The sequence below is a fragment of the Lithobates pipiens genome, unplaced genomic scaffold (assembly GCF_037356315.1).
Source record: "Lithobates pipiens isolate NorthernLeopardFrog02 unplaced genomic scaffold, aLitPip1_a1.2 Scaffold_8, whole genome shotgun sequence".
NCBI classification, from domain to species: Eukaryota; Metazoa; Chordata; class Amphibia; order Anura; family Ranidae; genus Lithobates; species Lithobates pipiens.
Genome location: NW_027507903.1, coordinates 66,197,133 through 66,215,689, shown reverse-complemented (window position 1 = coordinate 66,215,689; position 18,557 = coordinate 66,197,133). Strand labels below are relative to the sequence as shown.

Below are 18,557 nucleotides of genomic sequence, written 5' to 3'. Positions count from 1 at the left end.
TGTTTTTTTGTGCATGAATATGACCAAATGCTATGTTCAAATATGTTGACCTACAGTCCCAAATACCTGTAATCCTCTAATTGCTTTGATCTGCATGACTGTATCACCAACAAAGGTCTATGGGAAAACTCTGGACTCACGAGGAGAACCTGAAGATGCTTGAACATTGGAAGTGTGAAGTAAAAGCAGACATTCTCAACCAGTGGTTGCTAGGGGTTGCTTGAGCTGTGGCTGATTAACCTCCCTCTTGATGGTAAACCCAGGTTCATCACCACTCCACAGAGCCAGCAGCATTACCAAAGAAGTTTTTTATATCTGTCTGCAAGGGTGGCATTCTGACTACCACTGTAAAGGGGCATTCTTCCGATTGATCACCAAATGCAAGGGACATACATCCCACTGGTCCTGATTAATTCTTATTTTGCTGGGGTTCCCTGATACATGGAAATAATTCAGAGAACAAGGGTTCCTAAGGGCTCCTTTGAGGTAAAAAGGCTGAGAAAGGGTGAGCAAGAGTCCTCAGATCAGTGTATCCAAATTATAGGGGACACATAATGTCTGCTTTAACCCCTTTTCTTCTCAACTTTAAGGTCCTATAGTTGGGAATACATGAGGTTGCTCTTAAAATGGTGCAACCATAATCTGTGGTACATAACCAATGAAAGCCCCAACTTATTAACTGCTACTGATTTTGCGGTTATGGAATCCTCATCCATACTTGCCAGAGGCATCTAAAGCCTTGTACACACAATCGGATTGTTGGCCAACAAAACTGTGGAATTTTGTCCGAAGGGCATTGGCCCAAACTTGTCTTGCATACACACACCCACACAATTGTTGGCCAACAATTACAAACAGAGAGACGTAATAGATGTACTACAGGGTTTTTCAGCTCTTTAGTGCCACCCTTTGGGCTCCTTCTGCTAATTTCTTGTTAGTAGAAGTTTGGCGAGTGTTGATTCGTGCTTTTCTTTTTGCGTTTTTCATTTAGTGCTTTTCAGTTTGCGCTTTTCATTTTGTGCTTTTCAGTTGGTTCATCAACCAGCCATGTTGTGGAATCGGAGGAGATAACGTGTTATTTATTATTGGCCTTGGAGTTATTGCTTTGACATAATTTTTTTGCTTGAATAATGATTTGATTTGGTATATTTTCTATATTTTTGGATGCATAGAATGCACTTTTTGGTTAAGTTCTATTGGCAGATAGCATGTCTAATTGTATTTGTTTTCTTTTTTTAATGCACAATAAAAAAATAAATGTGTAGAATAATACTTGGCTATGTGTTTTACTTCAAATGACAGTTTGGGAGTAGGCAGTTTCATTTAAAAAAGTACAATGTAAAATTGACAAGTGACACCATCTTAAAAACAACGGGATAATGGTGTTGTGGTAACTTGCCCAAATAAATAAAATAAAAAACTAATATTATTCTTGATATCACTAGAAAAAAAAAAGCCTTTGAAAATTAGTTTGCAATAACTCCATCAGTCTCACCAGCAAAGTAGCTTCATTATTATCTCATTAAAGAAGAAGAGAATTGTGGGACACATTTCGAGATTTCATAATTTGCCACGTCACAAATGTTAATTCTCCATTACGAACGCTAGTTTACAAGACCAACCACTTCTGGCACGTCCTTGCTTCCGAGCATACGTGTTTGTACTTTGGACTTTTATCTGAGGGACATGTGTACGCACGCTCGGAAAATCCAACAACACACATTTGCCCGTGGAAAATTTTAAAACCTGCTAGCCAACATTTGTCTGTGGAAAATCTGACAATTGTGCGATGGAGCATACATACAGTCGGATTTACCGCCAACAGCCTTTTATCGAACATTTCCCGTCAGAAAGTCTGATCGTGTGTACGCGGCTTTAGAGCCACGAGGTAAGGTGCACAAGAATCCTCGTCGTATGCTGCTCCTAGTGGGACATTTAGTTATTTGCTCATTCCTGTCAATATGCTTTAATAACAAGATATAAGTGATTACATCAGAACAAACTTAGATTCTTGGATTCTCCCAGCACAGCAACAACTTTGTCAGCCATGGCTTTGCATAATTAATTTTATTTTTTAATGCAATTATTTATTATTATGAATTAATATAATAATATATCCATCATATGCAAAGGAAAACAATAAGGTTTTCATACCATTGCAACTCTTCCCAGTCGTGTCCACCTCGTATCCAGAATTGCAAACACATTTGTAGGTTCCCCGAAGGTTTTCACAAATTCCATTCGGACAGATATCAGGATCTAGAGCACATTCATTAATATCTGAAAATAACACACAAAATACACTTAATTATGCCGTTGTGTGGAGTCTTACAAGGTGCTTACATTTCCTGTTGCATGCAAGTAAGAGACAACCCCAACATCTGAAATAACAGTGTACAAAGTACATTAAATACAAGATTAAAATGTGTATTTCAACTTTTCAGCCGTCTAAGCTGACAACCCACCAAGATATTACTTCTGGCAGGGCTCCGGCATCCAGGAATGCTATTTATATACAATATGTAATTACACTGTTTTGTACAGGCTGTATTTTCTAATTATCCCTGTTTAATCACTTGCTTATGGGCTGTGGAAAAACTGTTTGTTTACATGAACTAAACAGTGAATGGGAAAAATGAGGAAGCAAGAAAACAAAAATGGATCCAATTAGGAAAAAGTATTACTTTTCTTTTGCAGTGTATGTACACATTTACAAAGCAATTCACTTATTTGCTCCATTGTGGCCTGCTAAATGTAAGTGTTTTGTTATATCCATAGGTTAAGATAAATGATCCTACCAGAAATTCAGTGAGCTTGTGACTTCCTTTGTAAATCTGAAACAGTGCTATCGGCCCTGCCCAGGTTACCTCTGTGAACTACAGAATACCTCATCTTTATGTTATGGAGATAGGGAGGGTTAGACATTCCATACTTCCATCAGGAACTTAGGGTGACAACACAGTGGGGTTGATTGATAGAACTGGAGAGGGCAAAATCTGGCGCAGTTGTGCATACAAACCAATCAACTTCCAGTTTTTTTTTTGTCAAAGCTTAATTGAACAAGCTCAAGTTGGAAGCTAATTGGTTACAATGCACAGCTGCGCCGGAATTTGCACTCTCCAGTTTTAATCAAGCAACCCCAGTGTCTCTATAGATACACTACAATGAGTGAATGTTGTCACCCTAGCACAAAAAGAATATAATGTGCAGAATTACCAGGCATAAAAATAAGGAAGAAAGCAGCAAAAAAAAAAAAAAACCTAATGTATACACCATGGGCAAGCCACAAAATATAATTTTTTTGTTCTTGTGTTAAAATTATTCAGATTTATATATTGCATGTTATTGTATTTTATATGTGACATTTAAAATAAGTTCAATTCTCTCTCAAAAGTAAAAAAAAAAAAACTAAAATGATTACACTGCATGGAAAAAAGGAGTAAGCAACAAAACAGATATAATACTCCACAGGGGGCTGCCCCAGCCTCAGCACCCTGTTTTTTGTGCAGGTCTAAATTTAATTTATACGCTGTCTTAAGCCTCTTACACACGCTTAGATCGTCAGATGACCAAACGTCTGTTTTTTTGTGACACGCTAGTCTCATGTCGAAAATGACGAGGTTACTCACAATACCAACAATTTCATACGACAGAATACAACGTCAGAAGTGACGTAATGAATAGTTTTAGTTTTTTCTTTCTGAGCATGCGTAGTCTTGCTTTTGCTTTTACAATTTTTTTTGGACAAAAATCATACTAATGAAAGGAAAATCGGATGTTGAGTTCACATCAGAATTTTTTTTTACAGTCTGCACATCCAGCTTTTGTTTGACAAAAAAGCGAAATTGGCTGTCGAAAGTACCGTACTAACGATCTGAAAATCGTCAGACAGCTCGTTGTACAAATTTTTCCATCTAAATTTCATATCGTGTGTTCGGGCCTTTAAGCTGGATACATTCCATTTCTTGTTGGGAGATAAGGATTAAGTATTGTGCGGTAAAGTTTTGCACAAGTTAAGCATTAGGGCAGAGGCATAACTAGAACCTTCAGGGCCCGGGTGCAAGAAAAAATGAAGGGCCCATCTGACCCATTGGTCCCGGGGGGCCTTTCCTCTGGTCTCAGGGTTCTTCCCACTGATCCCATGGCCCTTTAATCCTGTTGCAGGGCATTTTTTTATTGTCCTGCAGTGGGAACCTTTCCTGCCATCTTGAGGCCCCCCCACAGTGGCGGAACACAAGTGCAACCTTTGCAACCCTGGTAGTTCCGTTACTGCATTATTGTGTACATTAGTGTACAGTTAACTATTAGGGTCATCTTAAATGTTGGTGCTTTCACATGATTAGCTTGGACCTCTGCACTGCAAATGGTCCTCCAGTGTTTTAAGACCTCATTATCCTACAGAAAGCTACACTTTTGGACATTTTAGTAATAGATTATATGAAATGTTATGTCTGTAAACACATGAAATGAATAATTGCCTGCCCAGTACACAACAAACCATTAGAGGTAATCACAACACATCCTCTCCCTTTTCCTTACACTCAGGTACTCCCCCCTCCTGATTATACAAGGTTCTAGGTATACTTTAGTATTTTAGAATATTAGTCACACATACCGGTTCCTGTAGATGTTATTCCTGGGCCACTACTGCACAGAGCTTGATATTCATCTGAAAACACAGGAAATGCCATTGCAGTTTGTTGTTAAGAAAAGCAACAATAGAACAGTGTATCTAAAAAGTCTTAGAACTAAAATGAGCAAGTGAGGTATTTTAAGAAGAGCATGATCATTATTTTTCTTCTGACATGCTGTAAATTTATTAACATATTCGTATTTATTATGCACTTAATTATTTATATTAGCAATAGAAAAATAATAGCAATGGTTCAACAAGCATCTTTATTTTCAAAAAAGGTGACAGTTATTTTCAGCTGAGTGCAATGACAGTTAAACATTATAGTCACATGACTAAAATAAGGATTGTATTCAACCATTCTAACATGATAATTGTAACTGGCATTTGAGGCCCCATTCACACCTGAGCGTTTTTCAGCTTGAAGCCTGAAGCTACAAAACGCTGGAGGGGAAAAATCTATTATTCTCAATGGAGATGGTTCACATCTCCACTCCAAGTCACCTGATGCCGAACGCCTGAAGCTCAAACAAGTGCTGGACCCCTTTTTGGCGTTCGAATCAGGCAGATTTGGGTGTTTTTCTTCTTTTTACATTGGTGACCCCTTGCCCTGCACAAAATTGTGGTAAAAAGCGGTACAAAAAGCCGCAAAAAACACGGCTGGAGATACTATACATTGTAAAGCTTCGTTTTTTTGTTGGGGGGGGGGGGGGTGGATCAATTTTCTTTTTCAAAGTGTATATGGTTTTAAACTGCTGTTTGATATATATATATATATATATATATATATATATATATATATATATATATATATATATATATATTTTTTTTTTTTTTTTTTTTTACTGTATGGATGCATTATTTGCACTACAAAAACGTATTTGCTACAGGCAACGTATTCCGAAAGCACTGAGCACTAATAAATAGCACCACAGGAGCTGCCTGCTGTAGGGCCAAATTACACTGTTGTTTTAACCTATACATTCTGACACACTAAAATGCATATGTTTTGGTTACACATAATAAAGATAGTGTCTGTTCCCATCTCAATGCTGCAGTGCAGATTGTTTTGAAAAATACAACATGTTTGTGTTTTTTTCAGGGTTTTAGGATTGGTTCACACTGCCCCGACTTGGGATACAACTTGAGTCCCCCAAGTCGCATGACATGTAAAATCCCATGTTAGTTAATGAGAGCTGTCTACTGAAGTTGCTCTGACTTTAGATAAGGTTCCTATACTAATTCAAGCCGACTTTACCGACTTGTACCCATAGACTTTAATGGACATCGCCTCCAAGTTTGGAGTCTCGTATATATTGATGTGATTTGGATCCGACCATACAGGAAGATTACACAGACATTCCCAGAAAATCGCCAGGAAGTTACCTGGAAAAGTCGCACCGTAAGTCGCATGGCTTTCATGTCGTGAACCGACCCTTAGTGTGTTCAAAGGCCCATAAAAATCAATTGCATGTTTTCATTCATTGGCAACAGATTTTAAAAAGCCTGGGTGGTTGTTAAACTTATCCTGTCCAAAAGTCTAAATTCAAAAGCAAATTGAAAATGGACACCAATACGCATCAATACAAACATTAGCACTCGCAAAAAAGGCATGCTGACTCATAGCAATGCACCGGCCTAATGCTACAAAAAAAAGTGCACCTTTATTCACATGCATAGATCTAAATAAGACCTTAAGGTTCACTTTTTCTGACTTAAAACTCAAACTGAGCTGTCTGATAAATGGTGAGTAATTACTCTCACTCATTAACATCTGAGTGTAATTTTCAGCCTGAGCTATTGAGCTTTGTAAACAGGCTTTTTACAATAAGTGAAAAGGAGATAGAGGAAAACATTTGACAAGGAGCCTTGGGCTTCACCTGCTGCAATGAAGAGAAGACGACAAAATATTTAAATGATACAGTTTATATTTATCCAATGAAAAATATAAGGCATACATTTATATGTACTAAAATACTGGAGATGTCCAAAAAAAAGATTTGTATGCCTGATATACTGTGATATGCTTTCAGTATTCAGGTACTATGCAGTTCATATACTGTGGTTACATACAGACAGCCGCTCTTACCTGAAGTCGTGGCAGGACAGGGTTTACAAGGTTCCCCAAATGCAAATTCTGTGCTTGCACAACAGCACTCGGATTTTGTCACTGCGCCTTGAAGTGGTCTGACGCACTGACCTCTCTTGTAACCTCCATAGCAAGTGCTCCTCATGTGAGTATCTGCAAAAATATGCATGCATTAGAATCAGATATTCTACCGACTAATATGTGACCATATACAGTATTTTAGATGTAATATGTTCTTGTGTTGAAGATTTCCTTTGATGAGTAAACACAATCCTAATACTGTCATATAGCAATTCCACCACACAAATTGTATAAAGGTATAATTAAACCAATAACAATATGGGGGAGGTCTATGGTAGGCTTAAACAAAGCAATACAATACTTTAGGACATTATACTATTTTATTTTCATTTTCAATTACAAATTAGAAATGTAAAAAGTATGACAAAGGGCAGATAGCAAAATGACATATACATATGCACTAGACATGTGCAGAGTAAAATATTTTGTTTCGGAATTTCGTTTTCGTCTGAAAACTTAATTTATTTAGTTACTCCCGAAATTCGTTTTTATTTATTTCGTTTTTCGTTCAAAAATTGCATTCGTCCGAAAATCCACATGAATCACGGTCGAATCTGTCTTTGAAGGCTTATGGTGTCTGTCGAATGTATAAAGAAGATTCGACGGAGCTAGTATATAGCATACTTTAGAACCCTATTAAAGTCTATGGGACTCCAACGTTCAAAATCTAAAGTGCTCATTTTAAAGGCTAATTTGCAAGTTACTGTCCTAAAAAGTGTTTGGGGACCTGGGTCCTGCCCCAGGGGACATGGATCAATGCAAAAAAAAGTTTTAAAAACGGCCGTTTTTTCGGGAGCAGTGATTTTAATAATGATTAAAGTGAAACAATAAAAGTGTAATATTCCTTTAAATTTCGTAGGGGGGGGGGTTGTCTATAGTATGCCTGTGAAGGGGCGCATGTTTCCCGTGCTTAGAATTGTCCCTGCACAAAGTGTCATTTATGCAGGAAAAAAATTCCTTTAAAATCACTCGCAGCTATAATGAATTGTCGGCTCCCGTAATACAGAGAACACTCATTGAAAGTCATTGATAAAAAAAAAAAATAAATAAATAAAAAAAAAAAGCGTGGGGGTCCCCCAAATTCAATTACCAGGCCCTTCAGGTCTGGTATGGATATTAAGGGGAACCCTGCCTCAAATTTAAGAAAAAATTTGACGTGGGGTTCCCCCTAAATATCCATAACCAGACCCTTCAGGTCTGGTATGGATATTAAGGGGAACCCCGCGTCAAATTTAAAAAAAAAATTGACGTGGGGTTCCCCCTAAAAATCCATACCAGACCCTTTATCCGAGCACGCAACCTGGCAGGCCGCAGGAAAAGAGGGGGGGACGAGAGAGCGGCCCCCCCTCCCTCCTGAACCGTACCAGGCCACATGCCCTCAACATTGGGAGGATGCTTTGGGGGTCTGTGACCCCTCAAAGCACCTTGTCCCCATGTTGATGAGGACAAGGGCCTCATCCCCACAACCCTGGCCGGTGGTTGTGGAGGTCTGCGGGCGGGGGGCTTATCAGAATCTGGAAGCCCCCTTTAACAAGGGGACTCCCCAGATCCCGCCCCCCCCCTGTTTGAAATGGTAAGGGGGTACAAAAGTATCCCTACCATTTCACAAAGAAAGTGTAAAAAATGGTTAAATAAAACAAACACACTTTTGAAAAATTCCTTTATTAAAAATAAAAAAATAAAAAAAAGATTCCAGCGGCGGTAATCCACTCTTGCTATCCAGCGACGGACGGTCATCTCTCCAGCGATGTCTCATCTCATCCAGCGCAGCGAATCCTCCGTCCTTCTTCTGTCTCCGTGGAGGAGACACTGCAAGGATTCCGGCGGCCTGACGTTTCTTATATACGGAGGGCGGGGCCACCCGTAACCTGACCCCGCCCCCCTCTGACGCAAGGGGAAACCCGGGGTTCCCCGTGACGTATAGGTGACCCCGCCCCCCTCTGATGTAACGGAAACCTGCCTGTGTTACATCAGAGGGGTGCGGGTCACCCCTACGTCACAGGGAACCCCGGGTTTCCCCTTGCGTCAGAGGGGGGCGGGGTCAGGTGACGGGTGGCCCCGCCCTCCGTATATAAGAAACGTCAGGCCGCCGGAATCCTTGCAGTGTCTCCTCCACGGAGACAGAAGAAGGACGGAGGATTCGCTGCGCTGGATGAGATGAGACATCGCTGGAGAGATGACCGTCTGTCGCTGGATAGCAAGAGTGGATTACCGCCGCTGGAATCTTTTTTTTATTTTTTTATTTTTAATAAAGGAATTTTTCAAAAGTGTGTTTGTTTTATTTAACCATTTTTTACACTTTCTTTGTGAAATGGTAGGGGTACTTTTGTACCCCCTTACCATTTCAAACAGGGGGGGGCCGGGATCTGGGGGTCCCCTTGTTAAAGGGGGCTTCCAGATTCTGATAAGCCCCCCGCCCGCAGACCTCCACAACCACCGGCCAGGGTTGTGGGGATGAGGCCCTTGTCTTCATCAACATGGGGACAAGGTGCTTTGAGGGGTCACAGACCCCCAAAGCATCCTCCCAATGTTGAGGGCATGTGGCCTGGTACGGTTCAGGAGGGAGGGGGGGCCGCTCTCTCGTCCCCCCCTCTTTTCCTGCGGCCTGCCAGGTTGCGTGCTCGGATAAAGGGTCTGGTATGGATTTTTAGGGGGAACCCCACGTCAATTTTTTTTTAAATTTGACGCGGGGTTCCCCTTAATATCCATACCAGACCTGAAGGGTCTGGTTATGGATATTTAGGGGGAACCCCACGTCAAATTTTTTCTTAAATTTGAGGCAGGGTTCCCCTTAATATCCATACCAGACCTGAAGGGCCTGGAAATTGAATTTGGGGGACCCCCACGCTTTTTTTTTTTATTTATTTATTTATTTTTTTATCAATGACTTTCAATGAGTGTTCTCTGTATTACGGGAGCCGACAATTCATTATAGCTGCGAGTGATTTTAAAGGAATTTTTTTCCTGCATAAATGACACTTTGTGCAGGGACAATTCTAAGCACGGGAAACATGCGCCCCTTCACAGGCATACTATAGACAACCCCCCCCCCCCCCCCCTACGAAATGTAAAGGAATATTACACTTTTATTGTTTCACTTTAATCATTATTAAAATCACTGCTCCCGAAAAAACGGCCGTTTTTAAAACTTTTTTTTGCATTGATCCATGTCCCCTGGGGCAGGACCCGGGTCCCCAAACACTTTTTAGGACAGTATCTTGCAGAATCTTTTCTCTCTGTCAAATCTTTTTTCTCTGTCGAATATTTTCTCTATATAATCTTGGACTAATAGAGGTAAGGTTAGGCACATTCGACCACAGGTTCTATAGACACAGATTGTTGTCAGAGTCATGTCGAATCTCCTATTCTATATCGAACTGTTGTAACAATGAAAACGAAAATAAAGCATTTATTTATGTCGGATCTTTCGTTTTTCGGATTTTGTGCTTTCGTTATCGTTTGTCAAAACGAAAATAGCTGAAATTCGGACGAAAATGCATTCGGACGAAAACGAATGCACATGTCTAATATGCACATATAATAAGGTTCACGAGCAAGTCGATATAAGAGATTCCATACACTGGTGCTTGGAATGGAGTTTCCCGGTCACCCAGACATATGCAGCCATTTTTTCACTGACAACACAGCATATGTTTTTTTTAGACTTGTTGCCCTCCTTTGCACATGTGCATTTCAATCCTTAGCGAGTTGAGCACAGTAGTTTAATTATTTATTTATTTTTTAATATTGTCAGATGTAGACAAGCACAAAATTGGCAGATAACATGTGGACAAGCACAAGCCTTAGTGCACTTTATCGAAACAGAATGCATTATCTCATTTTTTTAAATAATTATAATTAAAGGGCATTATTTAGATATTTGAAGCACACAGTCAACTAGGACTAGCATACGATCTGTTAGCCCTTGTACACATGGCCGGAGAATCCGTTGGAATGTGTCCTATCGGACCGTGTTGTCGGATAATCCGACTGTGTGTGGTATGCATCGGACTGTTTCCGTCAGAATATCCGTCAGACCAAATTTTCCAACATGTTGGAAATATTTTCCAACCAACTGGTCCGATAGGACATACTCCGATCATGTGTAGAGAATTTCGATCGGACAAAGTGCCACGCATGCTCAGATCAAATTCCTACATCAAAGCTATTGGCTACTAGCCTGACCGTAGTCCCATCGTAACGAAATTACGTCATCACGCTCTGAAAGATCGGATTTTTCGACAACTTTGTCCGACCGTGTGTATGCAACAGTTTCGGACAAGATCCGACAGACAAAATCCGACGGACAAAATCCGACGGATTTGGTTGTTGAAATGTCCCACCGTGTGTACAACATTGGGGTAGACATTACAATACAATACAATTCAAGACAAGGGGAATCAGAGGGCCCTGCTCGTTAGAGCTTACAATCTAGGAGGGAGGGTCAAGTTATACAAAAGGGTAATAGCTGTGGGGGATGAGCTAATGAGCTAACAGATATATATATATCTGTCAAATTGGCAAAAGGCATGAAAGCATTCATTTGGCATCCTATATAGAAAGAATTTCAAGAAATTATAAAGTAAATTTTTTTTTCTAAAATAATAAACATCTTATTCTTACTTTGTATGATGGTATTGTGGCCCCAAACCTCCTTGTTTGGAAGCTCTAGGCTACCATTTTTCTGCATGCGCCACCATAGTAAGCCACTTGCTATGGGTGGCGCACGTGCTGGCTTGCTCCAAAGCCATGGTGTGTGAGTCCACAGACACACACAGTGTGAATTGGCCCTCCTTACAGGATGTGATTGAGAGCAGCACAAGCCAATGGCTCCCGCTGCTGCTTCTCTGTCCTGTGTGAGGGAGGCCAGCGCCGCTGCAGACAGCAGGCGTAGCGCTGGTTCGAGAAAGTATAAGGGGAGAAAGCAGAAAGTATATGGGGGGGGCAACAAAACTGCTGGGACATATTTTTCTACAGGGAATACATTAATGTAAAAAAATGTCTTACCTTTACAACCACTTTAAAGTGGTTATAAAGGCAGAAACTTTTTTATCTTATTGAATTTGCAGTAAGATAAAAAAAACTTCTGTGGGCAGCAGCCCCCCTCAGCCCCCCGAATACGTACCTGATCTAAATCCCGCAATGTTGCAGGAGAGACTCAGCCATCCAGGACTCTCTCTCTTGATGAGACACAGCAGCAGCACCATTGGCTCTCGCTGCTGTCAATCAAAGTCAGGTAGCCAATCAGGAGAGAGAGGGGGTAGGGCCAAGCCATGTCTGAATGGACACATGGAGCTGTGGCTTAGCTGGGGTGCCCCCTTAGCAAGGTACTTGCTGTGGGTGCACTTGACAGAAGGGGAGGGGGGGTCAGGAGCACCGAAGAGGGACCCGAGAAGAGGAGGATCCAGGCTGCCCTATGCAAAACAATTTCACAGAGCAGGTAAGAACACCTGTTTATTATTTTCAAAGAAAAAAAACTTAGACTTGAGTATCACTTTAGGTTTATACAGTTAGGTCAAATTTTTACTTACCTACACACACTCGACCATCAAGTCCAACTGCTAGACCAGGGAAGCATTCACATCTAAAGGAGCCATCTGTGTTCACGCAATGTCCATTCATGCAGATGCCTGGTGTCTCACACTCATCGATATCTGTAGTGGTAAGAAGACAGAACAACCAAATTATGAAATGACTAGTAAAGTGATAGTTTATAACAAAAATAACATATTGACTATATTTTTAAAGGCATATTATTGATAATGAATAAACGTTGTCTTTTAAATCATTACCTTAAATGCGTTCAAGTTATTTTAAGCAAATATTTTTGTTTTGTGACTGTGTTACATGATGGACACCCTTTGTATTAGTTGTTTAGCTCAGAAGATGAACAAAGTTTGAAAGCAAACTATTTAACCCGCTGACTGCATGTAAAATCCTTATTCCAGATACTGTTGGAAGAATTTGGAATTTTTACCACAGTGACCCTGGTGATCCACATTCACACAGCGGGTGATTCATTCAGGACTGTAAGGTAAAAACAAAGCAAGCAGCCCACAGAAGGCAACTATTCTTTCACCCATCAGCATTTTCTCTCCATTTTCTGCCAGCCAACACCAATGAATATGCACTAGTAACATCTGTCAAACACTAGAAGGAACAGTCTTACTGTATTTTAGTCAAATATGAACGAACACGAACAGACACGGCCATGGGCATCCGCAGAACTTTTTTCAGGGAGGGGCATAATTTTAAGGTCACCCATGCTCTGACCCTTTTCGACAATGTCATTATCAGATTATCACGGGCATAGACTGCAGACGTAGAACAGGTGATGGTCAGAGACCGCAGACATGGCCCAAGAGACTGTCAGAGACTGCGGACATGGCCCAAGAGACTGTCAGAGACTGCGGACATGGCCCAAGGGACTGTTAGAGACTGCAGACATGGCCCAAGAGACCGTCAGACTGCGAACATGGCCCAAGAGACTGTCAGAGAAGGCATACATGGCCCAAGAGACTGTCAGTGACTGCATACATGGCTCAAGAGACTGTAAGAGACTGCGGACATGGCACAAGAGATGACCAGAGACTGCATATATAGCCCACAGGACTGTCAGAAACTGCATACATGGCTCAAGAGACTGCGGACATGGCACAAGAGACTGTCAGAAACTGCATACATGTGGGGGGTGATAGAGAGAGAGAGAGGGGGGTGACAGAAAGAGACAGAGGGGGTGACAGAGAGAGACGGGGTGACGGGGGGGGGTGAAAAAGACATAGGGGTGAGAGAGAGAGAGGAGGGGGGTGACAGAAAGGGGTGATGGGGGTAATCACTCTTGATCCGATCCCTGATTCCAGGGGGGGCACTTGCCCCCCATTGCCCCTACCTGCGGACGCCCATGGACACGGCACAAACAGACTACTGAAAACAATGGATTTTCTAATATCCGTTTATATTGTTTGCATAATAAAATGCATCGAGCACTGGCAATATACCAGGAAAGAGGATTTTCAAATCACTGCACACCAGAACAAGTCAGATGTAAAGTCATGCCTCGCTCTGTGGGCAGGACAAAACGCGCCAGCTGGCCTGGTTCTGTCGTGTGGCGGTTCGAAAACCTTAATTACTGGTATGTTTGTACAGAGCTGGGACAAGCTCTTTTCTTTCTCTGTGCCAGCACCTGGCAGTTTGATTTGAGGATGTTTCTCTGGAGCGGTACCCTAAGTTTATACATGGTCATAAGCACTGACAATAGATCTGCTCTGAGTAAGACTGCTATACTGGGAGATAACTATCTAATTAATATTAATTAATATGTATTGTTCATTACATACATTAAAGTGATTTTAAACCCTTTTTTGACATTTTAGTTCAGGAAGTCCAGACTCACATATAATGTATAATCTGCTTACTTGAATATCCTTCTTTCTTGTATGCACAGTTGGTCCCTAAACTGCTAGTTTGTGTGCATCCATTGAAACACACAACACCTCTGCTGACACCTACCAGCTCCTGACAGACAAACATAGCCTAACTTTCCATCTCTAGTGCCACCTCCATCCTACAATCAGGAATTTAGGGGTAATAGCGTGGATCATGGAGGACCCACAAGTAAGTGGTTGAGTGGGGGGGGGGGGGGGTGTTGGCTGTAAATGTACAGTAAAATAATAATACATGCTCAGTTTTTAAGCATTTTCAGCAACTGATTTAATCACTTATGCCTCTTCTTTATCTTTTTAGCCTTGCCTAAATTCCAGTTTAGGTTCCAGGACAACTGCCCCAGGTTTCCTCATTCTGGGTGGATTTTTTAACTTGCAATGTCCTATGGAGCCATCTTTGCATAACCCCTTGATCGCCCCCTAGTGTTAACCCCTTCCCTGCCAGTGACATTTTTACAGTAATCATTGCATTTCTATAGCAGTGATCGCTGTATAAATGCCAATGGTCCCAAAAATGTGTCAAAAGTGTCCGATGTGTCCGCCATAATGTCGCAGTACCGATAAAAATCACAGATCGCAGCCATTACTCGTAAAAAATAAAAATAAAAATGCTATAATTCTATCCTCTATTTTGTAGACACTATAACTTTTGCGCAAACCAATTAATATACGCTTATTGTGATTTTTATTACAAAAATATGTAGAAGAATACATATTGGCCTCAATTGAGAAGAAATTGGGATATTTATTATAGCAAAAAATACTAAATATTGTGTTTTTTTCAAAATGGCCGCTTTTTTTGTTTATAGCACAAAAAATAAAAACCGTAGAGATGATCAAATGCCACCAAAAGAAAGCTCTATTTGTGTGAAAAAAAGGATGCACTTGTCAGTTAAAGCGATGCAGTGCCAAATCGCAAAAAATGGCCGGGTCATTTAGCAGCCAAATCTTCCAGGGGTGAAGCGGTTAAAGTAAAAAATACTTATCCTCAGTACTACTTTATTATACTGTATTATGTTACCAAAAACATGTAGTTTAGTAACAGAGCCTACAGTATATTTCTTAGCACACCTTTTTGTGCTTCGCTAGACAGACACAAGTACAGAATACTAACAAAAAAAAAAACAACAAAACAAAACAGAATGAACGTGAGAATGATAATGATTTGGCATTGTTACTATGGAGGTTACTAACTGTTTTTATGTTTGTAGCTACAATAAATCATAACAAGTTTCAGCAATAAATGATATATACAACGTTACCATGCAAACAAGTAAAGCCACAACACAGAACAAGGCTGTGTAATGTACAACAATCCTGACCTTAAAAGGACAAAATGAGTATGAAACACCTCTATTCCTTTCTTTAATCCCTGGCTTATGGCCATCACACGCTCACAATATCCAAACTCATGCCAACTGTACTTTATTAATAGACAGCAATGCTGAAAATTACTAGAAATACGTGAAGATTATTTGAAAATCGTTAGGTATTTATTTACAGTGTTATATAAAAATAATACCATTGTATAAATGATGTATACATTTTATTATGAAAACATTTAAAAATATAAAAATAATAAAATACTAGGGACAAAACAAAAATATGCCTTTTCATGTTCAGTTTTTGCATTTGTTCTTAATTAAATAAATTTGATGAATGAAGTTTGGATATTTAAATGATAAGACTAAGGAGGCTCAAAGCCTCCAATGACGATGAGGATATAAAATTTGACATATTTGACTGTTTTGCTTTTTGACTTGTGCCCAGACAACACAACTCTACAGTCATTTTAGAGCAGGGGTAGGCAACCTTTCAGAGGATGAGATCTACCGGCACAAATGGAGGAACTCAAAAATCCCCGGGGGCGTGGTGCCCTTTTAAAAATAAATAAATAGATAACTATCTAGTGTGTGTCATAGAAGTGTTCTTTGCCACCCTTTTCATCACTTTACCCCCACAGTAGTATCCACTGCCCCTTCATATTGCTTCACATCATGTAGTGTCCAGAGTAGTGTCTTCTGCCCCCTCCCACGGTAAGGTCCTCTGTCCCCTTTCACATCACTCCCCCCCACACAGTAGTGTCCCCTGTTCGCCCCATAACAGCATCATTTGCCTATCCCTCCCCCTCACATTAGTGTCCTTTGCCCCACTCACAGTAATGTCCTCTGCCTATCTGCCCCCCTAACAATAGTGTCCCCTGCCATCCCCATAGTAGAGTCATTTGCCCTTCTGCTCCCCAGACACAGGTGTACTGCAGAGCGGGAGGCAGCACAGTACTGGATGGAGGGTGGGAGCAGAAGTTTCCAGAGTTACCCTTTCATGTTAACAAGCTGGTAAATGGTTGCTAAGACCACTGGTGTCCTAGCAATCAATCACCTGCTGGTTAATTTGAAAGGTTCACTAAGGCAGCTTCCACTCCTGCCAGCCCCTAGTGATAATTGCAAGTGAATTCTGGCAGGCTGGTTGTACCCTAGTTGATCGACCGATCAACTTGATATATTTAGCCAGCCCACACATGGTTTGTATCTCAGCCGGTTCAGCAGGAAACTGTCTATGGGTGGCTTAAAACAGACCACATACTTTGAGATCCTACTCTTCACTCATACATATGATTAGATTGGATTTCTTAGATTTAACAAGATTAGCAGTTCACTCATTTACTGTATTTAAATCTTGCAACGCCTCTTTTAGATTCAACTCTATTTCTACACTTGTGGTGTCCTAGGACCTAGCAGAACATAATGTTCCTGTAGATTTGTAATAGTCCCAAAGTGGCTAAACATATGCTGTCTTGTTCTGTCTCCGTTCAGTGACAGTTTACAACTACAGTGCCTTGCGAAAGTATTCGGCCCCCTTGAACTTTTCAACCTTTTGCCACATTTCAGGCTTCAAACATAAAGATATAACATTTTTATTTTTTGTGAAGAATCACCAATAAGTGCGACACAATTGTGAAGTGGAACGAAATCTATTGGATTTTTGAAACTTTTTTAACTAATAAAAAAATGAAAAGTGGGGCGTTGTCGCTTGGGGTATGTCTCTATCAGTTTTGCACATCGAGAGACTGAAATTCTTGCCCATTCTTCCTTGCAAAACAGCTCGAGCTCAGTGAGGTTGGATGGAGAGTATTTGTGAACAGCAGTTTTCAGCTCTTTCCAGAGATTCTCGATTGGATTCAGGTCTGGACTTTGACTTGGCCATTCTAACACCTGGATACGTTTATTTGTGAACCATTCCTTTGTAGATTTTGCTGTATGTTTGGGATCATTGTCTTGTTGGAAGATAAATCTCTGTCCCAGTTTCAGGTCTTTTGCAGACTCCAACAGGTTTTCATCCAGAATGGTCCTGTATTTGGCTGCATCCATCTTCCCCTCAATTTTAACCAACTTCCCTGTCCCTGCTGAAGAAAAGCAGGCCCAAACCATGTTGCTGCCACCACCATGTTTGACAGTGGGGATGGTGTGTTGAGGGTGATGAGCTGTGTTGCTTTTACGCCAAACATATCGTTTTGCATTGTGGGCAAAAAATTGGATTTTGGTTTCATCTGACCAGAGCACCTTCTTCCACATGTTTGGTGTGTCTCCCAGGTGGCTTGTGGCAAACTTTAGACAAGACTTTTTATGGATATCTCTTCTTGCCACTCTTCCATAAAGGCCAGATTTGTGCAGTGTACGACTGATTGTTGTCCTATGGACAGACTCTCCCACCTCAGCTGTAGTTCTCTGCAGTTCATCCAGAGTGATCATGGGCCTCTTGGCTGCATCTCTGATCAGTCTTCTCCTTGTCTGAGCTGAAAGTTTAGAGGGACGGCCAGGTCTTGGTAGATTTGCAGTGGTCTGACACCACTTCCATTTCAAAATGATCGCTTGCACAGTGCTCCTTGGGATGTTTAAAGCTTGGGAAATCTTTTTGTATCCAAATCCAGCTTTAAACTTCTCCACAACAGTATTACGGACCTGCCTGGTGTGTTCCTTGGTCTTCATGATGCTCTCTGAGCTTTCAACAGAACCCTGAGACTATGCAGGTGCATTTATACCGAGACTTGATTACACACAGGTGGATTCTATTTATCCCCATCAGTCATTTAGGACAACATTGGATCATTCAGAGATTCTCCTGAACTTCTGGAGTGAGTTTGCTGCACTGAAAGTAAAGGGGCCGAATAATTTTGCACGCACCACTTTTCAGTTTTTTATTTGCTAAAAAAGTTTAAATTATCCAATAGATTTTGTTCCACTTCACAATTGTGTCCCACTTGTTGGTGATTCTTCACAAAAAATTTAAATTTTATATCTTTATGTTTGAAGCC

The 18,557-nt window shown here is 40.8% G+C and overlaps 1 protein-coding gene across 1 annotated transcript in view; it reads right to left on the bottom strand.

The window, feature by feature from the left end:
* Positions 1 to 18,557, bottom strand: part of FBN1 (fibrillin 1) — a 353,319-nt gene that overhangs the window by 116,758 nt on the left and 218,004 nt on the right. The window contains exons 15-18 of the mRNA XM_077471569.1: positions 12,335 to 12,457; positions 6,723 to 6,875; positions 4,616 to 4,669; positions 2,155 to 2,280 (exon numbers count right to left, since the gene is read on the bottom strand). Coding sequence (XP_077327695.1) covers positions 2,155 to 2,280; positions 4,616 to 4,669; positions 6,723 to 6,875; positions 12,335 to 12,457 — 456 coding nt within the window. The remainder of the gene's footprint in view (positions 1 to 2,154; positions 2,281 to 4,615; positions 4,670 to 6,722; positions 6,876 to 12,334; positions 12,458 to 18,557) is intronic.